A 14,242-nucleotide genomic window follows, 5' to 3' on the forward strand; every position below is an offset into this window, starting at 1 on the left:
AATCATAATAAAAATAAAAATTGGTAATTAAAAAATTAGAATTCTGTATAAAAGTCAACCTGAAATTATTCTTATAACTTAGGATTTTAATTAAAGTTTGTTAGAGACAATTCTTTTTCACATGTAATTTTTAAAAAACAATGTATTGAAGTTAAAATCCCCTTAGTACATTCTGTTTGTGATATGCCTTCTGTTTTCAGTCTTTTCTGCATCTTTAACACAAGTAGATTATATTTTACTGAATTGCCACTATAAAAATGGAACTGCAGGTAAAGTTATTAAAAGTAGTAGTGTAGATAACTCTCTATTTTGATGCTGCAAGCCAAAATTTTCTTTTATATTAAAAATAAATTGTATTTGTTTCTTAGTTCCATTGGTGAATACGACAAATCTATCCAGGCTTTTAAGTCAATACCTCTCGAGGAGTTAGAAGACATCATAGGCTTTGCATTGGCTTTATTTATGAAGGGGCTATATAAAGAGAGCAGCAAAGGTAAGGCTGTTGCTTAAAGGATGTTTCTTTTCCAGAGTTTACTCATAATGAGTTTATTATATACAGAAAGATGTTATCTTGCGATGGGGGTGAGGGTTGTAGTATTTATTAAAATCTGACTAGGAGTCAGGAATCATAATAGTCACTTTTTACATATTACCTCATGTAGTATGTTATGATGGTGACTAGTCCTTTAGTAATACTCAGCAATGAGCTGAGTATTCTACATATGAGGGAACTAAGAGCCAAGATTATTTATGGTAGACATGTGAGTTAGTATTTGAAAGTAGGTGTTTACTATTCTATGCTGCTTAAGTGAAAATTTCTGATACATGAATATCAGTTGGTATAGTAGATACTGGTTTCTCCAAAAATATTAACTGATAAATTTTTAAATATATGGGCCCCACCTACATTTGTGTAGCTCATTTAAATATCCTCTGCTTAATGGCGGTGGTGGTCTGTACTGGAAACTTTGATGATATTTCATTGGCTACAAGCCTCCACTTCTGGCTTTTAAAGGTGGCTCTTAGAGATAGTGACTCAGACCTCTCCATAGATTCTACCATTTAGATACTAGATGGTACTAGAAGATGGGGCTTATCACAGAATAATCCCAATCATACCACCGACTCACCTTGGAAATGCTAAACCAAGGTGGATTATTATAAGTTTTTTATTCTGTCTACTTTAAAACAAGGGAACAATAAGATATGATTTTAGTTAGGTCTTTTTGAAAAATGGGATTGTTAGTCAAAGTTGTTTTAATATTTTGTTTGTTTCTAATTCTCTGTGACAGCATATGAAAGAGCCTTGTCTGTTGCTGAATCAGAGCAAGACAAAGCCCATATCTTGACAGCTCTGGCAATAACAGAATATAAACAAGGAAAAATGGATATAGCCAAGTCACTGCTATTCAAATGGTATGTATAGATGACATCAACACTTAACATGACCTGATACTTAAATATTTAGGTTAAGATTTGGAGCAATGTAAAATGAAGTTCTAAGTGTTTCAGGAACTTTCAGGTGGTTCTGAATTGACAATCACAGGTGGAGCTAGATGTCATGGTTTAATTCTCAGATCTGGATTCCCGATCTTTCAAAATCATCCTCTCCTCTGTGTATGTTTTTTCTGATGATGATGATGATGATGATGTTATTTTATTTGTTTTTAAGAGTAATTGATTACATAACTAATGTAGTAGGAGCTTAAACTTGTAATGAACTCTTGGATCCCCAATGAGACTTTTTTTCCTCCCTTCCTTCCTTTTAAAGTTAACCTGAAAAAAAAGTTCTTTTGAAAGTGAGTCTTTAAAAAACAATTATGCCAATGGAACTTGTAACTATTCTTATGTTTTTGGGTCAAGTTTATAAGATAATAGCTCTGATACCTCTGGTTATTTATGTAATATTTTTTGACTTTTTGAGTTTTGTTTTTTTTTTTTTTTTGTGAAAATTGGCCTAAATTTCTTACAGAGCAGGAGGTGATCAATATATGTCCTTGGACATTGGTTGTCATTGACTACTTTATTGGCATTTTGACTGATACATATTGTAATAGCACGCAAGTTTCCCTCCCCTGCAGAATACTTACATCTCTGCCTCCCATTCATTAAATGCTAATATCATTCCTCGTTCATTATGACAATCAAAAAAATTGCCTCCATAACTGTTCCCCTCAAAAGAGGGGGAAGGGAAATGATTAGATGGTAGTAGTTGAGAGCCACTTCTGTAGATCAGCTTTTAACTTAGTTATTCATTGCAATACTTTTATCTAATCCTGCCTAATTAAAGTCATTCCCTTGTGTAATAAGTAAGAAATTCTTTCTGTTCTTCTTTGCTTTTTTGAGAAAACTAATCAATTTAAGCTATAATCCAGATACTTTACATGGATACATCCTTGTAATGTACATGAATTTGTGGTAACACTCACAGTTGCTAATGAATATTGGCAGTTATCAGGGATAAAATAAACCCAAATTAGACCCAAAAGTTTATGGTTATTACTTTTAAAAGTAACAAAATCAGTTTGAACATTGGAAATAGAGAAAAAAATAGCAAACTGTAATCTTTCCTTTTTTCTTTCTTCTATGAGAAGGAAACTTAAGGTTTTCCTTCTTGTATTATATTGTTGGATCCAGAGCTAGATGTTTTGTTTCTATTTGATTCTTTATGTCATCATCCAAGTAGCACTACTGACTGCTCCAGTTCCCACCTTCTTGGCATTCTTTGACTTTCTATGAAGAGATAAGATTTATTGGTTTTGTTTGCCATTCGTATGTTGAAAACTGAGCAGTATCCTAGATGCTTATATGGGGAGAGTAGGAGTAAATTCATCATATAAGGGGGAAAAAATCTAATTGTCAATTTCATAGACTTTACAGTATTGAATAAACACATGTTAATCCCTGGAACATGGTAAAAGGCAACATGCAGGTACTGAGCATTTCAGTACATGTTTGCTTGTTACTGGAATGTATTCATTTTTGTAATGATTTAGATTTACATATTAATATTAGAGTAGATAGGTTTTATTCCTTTTGAGCGAAGGCACAAATTGGAATTTCTTTTGTTATTAAGATTAAAACTTATATATTGCTATATACTTTTATGCTTTCTTTGTTGTACCAAATGGCAGTATATATTTATAGTGATAGAAATGACACTGACATCATACTCCACATTTTTACTTCTACCTTTTAAAATTCTTTATTGTGAAGGGTTACTGTAGGTATTTTAAGTAAGCTACTTACTCCAGAGCTGCTTACGAAAATTCATGATTTTATACCCAATGATCAAAATTAAGTGCAAAAGAATTAATTCCCCCTTCCAACAAATGGTTCAAAGGCTAGTATAAATGCTTTTGTTATATTTTAGTGAACTTTGTTTAAAACGTTTTTGAAAGCTTCTTCATTTTATTACAGTACACAATTCATAATAATTATTTAAAAGTATCATTTAGTTTGTGGAGAGCTAAGAATTCTTCATTTAAATTAATATTCTTAAAAATTATTTGCTTTTTCTTCTTTAAGGCTAAATAAGCCTCACATTTTACAGGTGAAAAAGGAAAAAAAATCTATATTTTTTATTGTATGTTTTACATTCACGATATTTAAATTCTCCTTAAATTATAAAAATGTTTATTTGAAGCCTACTGGGTGTAGCTACATTGTGCTTATTATGTAAAGTGCTGCTTTCAGTATCACCAAGCAAATAGGACAAGAGTTCTGTCAGAATGATAAAAATCAGATCTTATATTAAACAGATTCTTCTTTTTTTTTTAACTATTCATGCCTTCCAGGATCTTATTGAAACTGAACATTTTAGCAAATTTGTTCTAATTATTTAACTAGAACTGAGACCCAAAGAAGCTGATTTACATTTGCTTCTAAAGAATGGATAGAATGACCAGAGAAGAAATTTGGCTATTATAGGTCTATGAAAAGCCATTACCACTTTTTATCAGTCAGAGAAATTGCTATCTATAAAAGCCAAGAAAGGTTTCTTATATTACTGTTAAAACTGGCTTATTTGATGAATCTTTAAGTAAATTTCTTTTTGTATTAAGCGTCTTTTACTAATATAGATAAAACTACTATATTGATAGCTAACAAGCAGTTATAAAACTGTGTTTACAGCTCTATTTTAAAGGAACCAACCATAGAAAGCCTTCAAACCCTGTGTGCTCTAGGATTGGTAATGCAGGATGCTACACTGTCTAAAGCAGCACTTAATGAATTACTGAAGCGTATCAAACACAAAGACAGTGATTATCACAGGTGCCTTCTTACTTCAGCTATTTATGCACTCCAAGGCCGCAGTGTGGCAGTGCAACGGCAAGCGTCTAAAGCTGTTCACAGGTAATGTGGTTATGTTTGTCACTTGGTCTTCAGTAAGATGAGGTAACCATGTTTATATTGGAAACCAGACTCTGGCTCCTTGAAATTATACATAGGACCAGGCAACTGACTTTGCCAGTTATTTTTCTATAAGGATCTTTTTAATTTAGTTGATAAATTTGGCTCTTACTTGGGTAAAAGCCCAAAACTTGTTTTGATGTAAAAGCTCTTATTTCCTGCAGTTTGTAGTATTTTCAGTCCGTTATCTAATACAGGACAGGTTGATGGCTTTAGGAACTTGGGGCCACTTAAGTATTCATTAATGTCTTCAAAATTTGGACAGTAGAAAGCTATCATTATCAATAGTGGTTATTTTATTTTCAGAATGTTATGTCTGTCATTTCTTTTTCTTCAATAGTTAATTATTAATAATCTTTGCTAATTATATTTTCAGAAACTTAAATTATTTTAATATGAAACTTACTTCTTATGGTGTCATTTTGATTAGAGTACATCCTCTTATAATTCTTTTTATCTCTTTGTGTTTTCTTTGAACATAATACATTTCCTTAATCTTGTAAAATGCATTTCTTTGAACACAATTACATTTTCTTAATTTTTTTTACTTGTTTTGTGGTTTTGGGATCCTCCTGTTGCTGATTTTTTCTTTGTATTTTTGTAAGAACTCTTAATGCTTATAGAAGATATGAAATTTGTTTTCTAAAATTTAAGGCATTTCCAATCATACAAGGATAATTCATATGACCTTGTCCTAGGTGTCAGAAAGGTTTTAAACTTAGTAATATGTTGGTTGGTTGTAGTTTTTTTGATTAAAGTAACTCCCATTTCTTTTTTTCTTTTTTTTTTTCAAATTAGTAACCCAGCTGATCCTGCTCTTTGGTCTCTATTATCCCGAGTTGTTGCTCAGTGTGCTCAACGAAATGCAAAGGTGAGTAGTGTTCTGAATTCTGGAAAAAACATAAATTAACTTATGATATTGTAAACATAATTATAATGTATAGCATTATTTTTCTGAAATATAATAAATACAGTGAAGGGAGTTTTGTCATTTAACAAAATGTTCCATTATTCATACAAGTCCTAGACTGAGTTTTCTCCTTGTACTGTTGTACCATTTAGGGTGTTTTGGAAGCTACAAAGAAGTAGGAGGTCTTTTTTGAACACATATGTATTGTGTTAATGCCTATATGTTAAAGTAATGTTCAAAATATAATAAACATTAGTTATTGTGGTTTTAGATTCCAAAAGATAATTTTATTTTAAAACTACTTTGTGTGTGTGTGTGTGTGTGTGTGTGTGTGTGTTTTGCTGAGGATTGAACACTCATGCATGCCAAGTAAGCACTGTACCACTGGGGCACCTCCACAGCCCTTCAAAAATTTCTTAGAGACTAGATAATGGGAATTTGAACTCTGTTAATGTCCAGAAATATAAATATAAACAAAAATTTTGATACCCTATAAAGGATTACATGTTGTGTTTTAGCTCACTCACAATAGCCAGATATTTTCAAGTGTCTATATTCTTTTAATTTCTATAGTTAATATGTCCCTTTGTAGTTCACCTAGCTAAACATAATAGTAATAGCAAATATGTTTTGAACACTTTATCATGTCTAGTAATTCCAATATCTGAAGTCTTTGTGGATCTGTTTTTGTTGTTTGTTCCCACTGGTTTTTATTCATGGTGGCCTTGTTTCTTTGTTTACCTGGTTATGTATACTTAAAAATTATTTCTAGGAATAATTTGAGGCCTAAGATCAAGGTACCTTTCTATAGAAAGAATCTGTACCTGCTTTATCAGGTGTTTGGTGGCTCTACCAATGTAGAGCCTGAGGTTTCTAGACCAGCCAGGGTACTTTGTATCTGGATTACAAAGTCATTTGAGACTTTATCTCTAATTTATACCTTTGAGTCCCAGCTATTGTATTATAGATCCTTTTCTCTTCTCCTTATGTACTACCTTCCTTGTTTGAGCCCTAGGCTTTAACTTCTGTTCCACTAGGACTCATGTCCTTCAAGGTGACAATTAAAATTTGTTACAGTCTGAAAATGGCAGTTATCAAGGATAAAATAAACCCAAATTAGACCCAAAAGTTTGTGGTTATTACTTTTAAAAGTGGTTATTACTTTTAAAAGTAACAAAATCAGTTTGAACATTGGAAATAGGGAAAAAATGGCAAAATGTAATCTTTCCTTTTTCCTTTCTTCTATGAGAAGGAAACTTAAGGTTTTCCTTCTTGTATAATATTGTTGGATCCAGAGCTAGATGTTTTGTTTCTATTTGATTCACTTGCATCTCTAAATTCCAGTTTTCTCTTTTTCAGTTTTGGCCCAAGTCCTTAATGTCTTGACAGTTATTCAATGCCTTTAAGAAATATGTTTTAAAAATATTTATCCTAGTACTTCTCAAACTTTGATATGCAATAAAATCACCTAGTAATTTCATTAAAGTACAGATTCTAATTTAGTAGTTTTGAGTAGGGCCCTATATTCTGCATTTCTAACAACCTTCCAGGGAATGTTAATGCTGCTGATATGCAGATCATGGTTTGAGTAGCAAGATTTTATCCCATAGTTTTAGTAATTTTTGATAGATGTATAGGTTCATAGAACCCAAAAGATCATCATTATTAGACCCTGGAATGAAGTACTCGTTATCTGTCAGCTACTGTGACTAAGCTTTTTAATATATTGTCATATAATTTCAACAATTATATGAAGTAAATGCAATTATTGTCCACTTTATAGAATAGGAAACTTATATGAGATATAGACGGTAAGTGACTTGTGCAAAATCACAGTTAGTAGTTGTTGTGACAGGATTTAATTCAAGCTTTAATTCCCAAATCCTTCTCCTATTGTACTGTGTTGACTTTTTTCTTTTTAATTCATCTTTTGTTTTATTTCAAAATATTTTAAAGCTTATGTTTTAAGCATTTTTAATGTACAGAGTCTGATACACTTCTGATATGAAAGGTACAGTATATATCTGATATAAAATGAAACCATTCTTATAATTCACTTTCTTTTCTAAAAGTAAAATGTTGAATTTTTAAAATTATAGATTTCAAATTGACCTTATGAATACTTTCATGATGCTACATATATGTACATATACATATATGTATATGTATATATATTATTTTGGATATTGAGTTGATTATTGTAGCAATGGTAAACTTCATGGTGCTCTCAGACTTAGTTATTCATTTTACTAGGGACTATGGAGTTTTTAAAATACTATGTATTTTTGTGGCATAAATCATACTAGTTTATCTTTGTATTGTTTTCTGTCTCCCTTTCTTTCTTCTTTAGTCTCTTATATTATTATACATTTGTACATGTGTACATTTGTTTGGTGCCACTGTAAAATCATGTAACTTTTGAACCTTTGATGAGTATTTTAATTGCAGAGTTGAAATGATCACAGTATAAAAGGTTTTCTCCCATAAAAATATTAAACTGTTCTTTTAAAATAGTAATAATAAATTGATACTTAAGGGATTCAGAAGTTGCAAATGAGATAAAATTGAATCTTTCAAATTATTTAATGAAAAGATTTTATCAGTTTTAATGTTTACTATTTCATAAAAGTTTATGCATTTGTCTAATCAGTATTTTCTCTTACAGGGGGGTGCTGTAGCAGGAAATGTGGCTCATATTCTGGACTCAAATCATGGAAAGGTTAGCTTACGCTAGAACAATGGAAATTTTTAACATGTTAATTAATGATGAAATAATAAAATAAAAATTTTCATAGCTTTTTGGTCAGTTTGATCCTTTTCTCTTATCTAGAAGGCATTACTGTACACTGCAATAAATCAGTTGGCAATGGGAAGCAGTTCAGCAGAAGATGAAAAAAATATCGCACTAAAGACTATACAGAAGGCAGCTCTCCTTTCTCCAGGTAAATATATTATAATCCATTTAATTACTTCAGATTCTATCAATCTTGCATTTATGATCTACAAGAGCAAAACTTGTATTTCCATGAAATACGATAAAAGGAAATTTTAAGACAATGTTTTAGTGTATATTATTTGCTTGTCCGTATTTAGTTACTGATAATTAAGAGGATTTAATTATCAAAACAGGCTTAAAGGGAATATGTGTTTAAAGATACTTTATAACTTTGTAACTGAAAATCAAAATTACGAATTTTCAAGAAATAGTTTTACTTCCATTTTCTGTCTGATTTAATGAAGTTTATATATATATATATATGTATATATACACACACACATACACACACTAAATTATTTAATAATGCTTAGTTATTTTTATGTACAGGTGTGTGTCTTTGTGGTAACTGTTAGAAATGGCAAGGTCATGGCCTTACCCAAGCTAGCTGTTATTAGTTCCAACCAGCTGTGTCATATATTGCCATTGACAATAAAGGTAATGAGGAATTGCATATGACTGCTTTTGTGTATTTCCATTATCACTACTGAAAAATGTCTTAGAGGAATGAAATTTATAGCAATGTAAGTCTATAAGGTGAATTACACATAATATTATTTTAATTATGAAATATCACATCAAACAATTTCTTACTCTCAGAACATTTGAAACATTTTTTAGATCAGTATTCTATTGTTTGGCCAGGCACTATTGGGATGCAAATTATACAAAGTAAGTTCAGTGTTTGCAATAAATTGTAATGGTCCTAACTAAAATGCAAGATATCTTAATATTTCAGGGATTATTTTATAAAGCAAGTAAATAGACCAATACATGTTATATTTTCTTTCATTTTGACATGATTAGAGAAAAAAGAGACCTAAACGTTTGAATTTGTCTATGATATATATTGACAAGTTTCTCATTGTTAGAGGTGTTCTCAAGTAAATATTAGATGAACTTACTCTCAAGAATTCTTATTATGTCTCCAACATGATAGAAGATCTGTTAGTCTTTGATTATATAAATGACATAAATTTTAGGAAGGTGATTGCCCAGATAAGGTCCTTTCTAGTGATCTCTGATATTTCTCCATACTACCTGGAGAAATACATACTCGAAGGAAGCAAAATCATCATGTAAGATGTTTAAAACAGGGACCAAGTAGTAAAGCATGCTTAACTTGTTTTTGGAGACCAATGAAAGTGAATATAATTGTAATTAAGTGTAGTGGCTATATATCTAATTCTTGAGATCTTTAGTTAAGCAAAGTACAGATTTTACCATAAGGAATGTTTTCAGGAATTTAAAGATAACTCTTTATGAGTTTAGAATTGAATGGAAGAAGATCCAATTTCTGCTAAATTTATGTTTCTATGGTACTAAGAGATATTTTTAACTTTTAGCAATCTGTATTTAAAGAGTTTCAGGTTTATAGTTTATATGTTTTTCTAGTATCACTTTATTTCACAGGGAATTTGGGTTACTGATTATCTGTGGAAGAGTTCATGGAACTAGGGCTGGGGATTTCGCTCAGCACTAGAGTGTTTGCTTGGTGTGCGTCAAAAATCCCCATCACCACCAAAAAATAAAACTAAAACAGAGTTCATGGATTTGGCAGTTCTTCTGTATTGTGGCAGAAGAAATTGCTCCCCACTAATGTCCATCCCCTAACCAGAAATATTAACTATAGAATACCTTAAGATCCCCTGGACTGGGGCCAGGGCTCAATGGTAGTGCACTTACCTGGCATGAGTGAGGCACTGCATTCTATTCTCAGCACCACATGTAAATAAATAAAATAAAGGTCTATCAACAACTAAAAATATATATATTTTTTAAAAATCTTAAAACAAACAAACAAACAAAGATCCCCCAAAGGCCTGTTGATTTAATCTTAGGAGTTAAGTCAGTATTCAGTCTATGTCAGATGTAATTATAGGATTTTAGACCTAAGGGCGCTTCAGCCAATGGATAGTTCAGTTGCCTTGTTTTACAGAAAAATGAGTCCCAAAGGGAAGGCTGCCACACTATTAATTTGTGAGACCTAAACTCCAGCCCTGAAACTCAGATCATTTTACAGTAATTAGTTGTCATTGTACATTCTAAGGGCTGGTCCTCATTTGTTTATTCTGGAGTTTGATTATGTCTTCTGTTACTTAAAAGAAGATAGCCATTATCTGGGAAGAAATTATTTTGTAATATGGAAGTATACATTTAATTTTTTTATGAAAATTTTTTTTAATCTTGCATAAGATTTTTAATGATTTTTGTATTATGAGCAATAATACTGATCACCTATAAGTGAAATAGGTATATAGTGCAGACATTTGATAGGAGACTTATTTTGGATGGTCTAGTGAAATAGAAAAAAATAAAAAGAAAACTAAAAGGTATTGTTAAAAGACTATGTTATTAACTAACACCTCCTGAGATTTTAAAATTATCCTTTTGTTTTTTAATGGTAACAAGACAAAAATATTAACTGATGAAGTAAACTGCAAAGTAGGATTTTTAATAGTAAAAGACCAAACAAATTTAAAAAACAAACAAAAAAACCTAAGTTCCAAATCTTCTTCCAACTGTTTCTTTTCACAACTAATTTTCTTAAACAGAGTTTATACATCTAATCCCTTTCTGTTATCACCTCTTCAACCCACTATCAGGTGTCCCCTCTCACCTGAAGCTGCTGTCCAAGTGAGAAGGAAGAAAAGATCAGATGAATGAAGTGATACATAAGTGTATAAATGCCTTATTTGTAATGATGGAGTGTCTGTCATGCCTTCTTGGTAGAGAAGAGATAAAATGTTAGCCTTTGCTTTGTCTCATACTTTTCTTAAGAACTTAAAATCTGGGCTGGGGATGTGGCTCAAGCGGTAGCGCGCTCGCCAGGCATGCATGCGGCCCGGGTTCGATCCTCAGCACCACATACAAACAAAGATGTTGTGTCGGCCAAAAACTAAAAAATAAATAAATATTAAAATTCTCTCTCTCTCCCTGTTTTTTTTTTTTTTTTTTAAAAAGAACTTAAAATCTGTGTAATCTTGTTTATCCTGAGTGATAAAAAGGAGCATCTATCTGAGCTTGTCCTTGGTGTCTAGTGAAAGGGAATGAAATTGCCCCTTCCACACATTTCACTCTAGGTATCTGAGTTGACCAGCTTTTGAAGAGGAGCATGATAAGATATTTCTCCTCCTCTAATGTTCTGGGGGGGGGGGGAGGAAATCTTTATTTACTTATTTATTTTTGGTACCAGGGATTGAACCCAGGGGCACTTAACCACTGAGCCACATCCCCAGCCCTTTTTTTATATTTTATTTAGAAATGGGGTCTCGCTGAGTTGTTGAAGCTGGCTTTGAATTTGTAATCCTCTTGCTTCAGCTTCCTGAGCCACTGGGATTACAGGAGTGTACCACCAATGTAGTAATCTGTTTTCTGAAAACAATTTAGTTTTTGTTTAAGGAAGTGAATTTTTCTGAGTATATAGTTGATTTTTATTGGGCGGAGGTGCTGCTTAGAATTCTTATTCTAAGTTTTGATAGCTTTTTAACATAATGTTATTAACAATCCTTTTAACTATGTTTCCTGTATTTAGGTGACCCTGCTGTCTGGGCTGGACTGATGGCAGCCTGTCATGCTGATGATAAGCTGGCTCTAGTGAACAACACTCAGCCAAAGAGGATGGATTTATACTTGGCACTGTTATCTGCTGTTTCTGCTTCAAGTAAGTTTAAAGAAGCATTTTAAAAATACATGACTTAATTCAGGCTCCTCAAATGATTAAATCAGGAACACAAATAACTGAGCATATATTGTTATAAAATGTGTTCATTAAAGAATTCATGGTTGTTAGGCTGGGACTGTAGCTCAGTGGCAGAGCACTTGCCTAGCATGCATGAGGTACTGGGTTTGATCCTCAGTATCACATAAAAATAAACAAATGAAATGAAGGCATTCTGTCCAGCAACAACTACAAAAAAAAAAAAAAAAAATTCACGGTTTTAGCTGTACAGAAATGTGATGAGTGTACTGTACTTTTCTAAATAGCTTTAAAGTCCATTATATCTGGAAGCTGAGTCTTTGTTGTATAGCATTTACCTGCTTTGAGACTTAGCCAGTGTTTGGGGATCCAGGTGACTTGGATGTCTTTACTGAAACCAGCACTAACAGTGTTCTCTGATTCTTCCTGGGAATATTGGCCAGAGTAGCTGTTAATCTCCTCAGTATCACTTATAATTCTGCAGATCTGTTCATTGAAAAGTGATCTATAATTAGCATCTTATATAATAGCATAACCTACTTTTTTGTCTTGGGACAGTAGTTTTTCACTAAATTAATTTTAGATTATCAGTTATTTTTTGGTAAATGTTAAAGATCATTACTGCCTGTCTCTTAGGGACTACCAGGGCAAATTTTTTAAAAGTAGGTCCTTCTTTAGTGGCATTGTAAGATTGAAGTATTTTAATAAAGTGAACTTAAAGTATAAGTCAAAAATATGATAAAGTCTCACTAAGTTGCTCAGGCTGGCCTTGAACTTACAATTGTCCTGCATCAGTCTCCTGAGTAGCTAGGATTTATAGGTATGTGCTACCACACCTGGCCTTGTCTTCCACTGTTTTTTTTTTTTTCCTTTTAGTTTTAATTCTTCACTTTATGTGATTCCATTTTGTCCCCATTTTTAGCTTATCAGTTAAACTTCTTTAATTTTTTATTTATATATTTGTAAGTGATTGCCCTGGAGTTTGCAATGTATGCTTAAAACTAATCTAAGACCACTTTCAAATAACACTGTACCACTTCATGGGTAGTATGAGAACCATATAATAAAATATCCTAATTTCTCTCTCCTGTCCCTTATATCCCTGTTGTCATTCATTTTGCTTATACATGAGCATTTATCAGCATCCATACACACATGCACTTAAGCATACATAACTTATGAAATTATTGCTATCTTTTTTTTTTTTGGTACCAGGGATTGAACTCAGGAGTGCTTAATCACTTATCCACATGTTTTATTTTGAGACAGAGTCTCTCTAAGTTGCTGAAGACCTTACTAAGTTGCTGAGGCTGGCTTTGAACTCATAATCCTGCTACCTCAGCTCCTTGAACTATTGGGATTACGATATTCACTACCACGCCCAGCACTATCATTATTTTGAATAATTATTATCTGCAAAAACTAAGCAAACAAAAAGACTTATGAGCATGGGAATATCGAACCCGATATTTAAATAATCTTTAATGTAAGCAATGCTATTATTGTGGTATATAAGTCATTTATTTAGGATTTAACATGTCCTTTTGACTTGGGTTTTCTCAAGTAATATTCTGAAAAATTTAGGTTCTGAATGTAAATAACCGAACTAAGAAAATATAAAATTAAGAGTGAAGACTATCACTGTTCCATTGGAACAAACTATAAAAAGAGGTATGGGACTGGGGTTGTAGCTTAGTGGTAGAGTGCTTACCTAGCATGTGTGAGACACTGGGTTCAATCCTCAGCACCACATAAAAATAAATAAGTACATAATGTGTATAAAAAAAGAAGAGTATAATTGTGTTTCTTTCTCAAACTTTTATCAAAGATGTTCACTACCTACCTTTCTTCTAGGCACCAACTTCTCAGTCATTGGGAAGGAAAAATGACCTATTTTCCTATTTCCCTGAAACACATAGATTATACCCTAAAACAGAGATACATACGTAAATACATGCATGTGTATGCATCTTCTTCCATATACGTATACATAGAAAGTTTCTTTGTCTTTGAAATTAGAGCTGTTTTTATTTGCAGATATGATTATGTACATAGAAGTAGCTTAGGAAATTACCAAAAATAGCCACTAGAGCCAAGAATTAAGCTCAGTTTACAGGATGCAAGTTCAACATAGCAAAATTGATAGTATGATTATATACCAGGAACCAAAAATTGCCATTAAAATAAGCTACTTAGGGCTGTGGTTGTGGCTCATTGGTGGGGC

The 14,242-nt window shown here is 32.1% G+C and overlaps 1 protein-coding gene across 2 annotated transcripts in view; it reads left to right on the forward strand.

Moving 5' to 3' along the window:
• Window positions 1-14,242, forward strand: part of Skic3 (SKI3 subunit of superkiller complex) — a 101,676-nt gene that overhangs the window by 60,220 nt on the left and 27,214 nt on the right. For both annotated transcript variants that reach the window (XM_027927745.2, XM_071612400.1), the window contains 7 exons: window positions 369-493; window positions 1,293-1,416; window positions 4,135-4,356; window positions 5,212-5,284; window positions 7,989-8,042; window positions 8,154-8,265; window positions 11,854-11,982. In XM_027927745.2, coding sequence (XP_027783546.2) covers window positions 369-493; window positions 1,293-1,416; window positions 4,135-4,356; window positions 5,212-5,284; window positions 7,989-8,042; window positions 8,154-8,265; window positions 11,854-11,982 — 839 coding nt within the window. The remainder of the gene's footprint in view (window positions 1-368; window positions 494-1,292; window positions 1,417-4,134; window positions 4,357-5,211; window positions 5,285-7,988; window positions 8,043-8,153; window positions 8,266-11,853; window positions 11,983-14,242) is intronic.

This window comes from Marmota flaviventris, chromosome 5 (assembly GCF_047511675.1).
Source record: "Marmota flaviventris isolate mMarFla1 chromosome 5, mMarFla1.hap1, whole genome shotgun sequence".
NCBI lineage: Eukaryota > Metazoa > Chordata > Mammalia > Rodentia > Sciuridae > Marmota > Marmota flaviventris.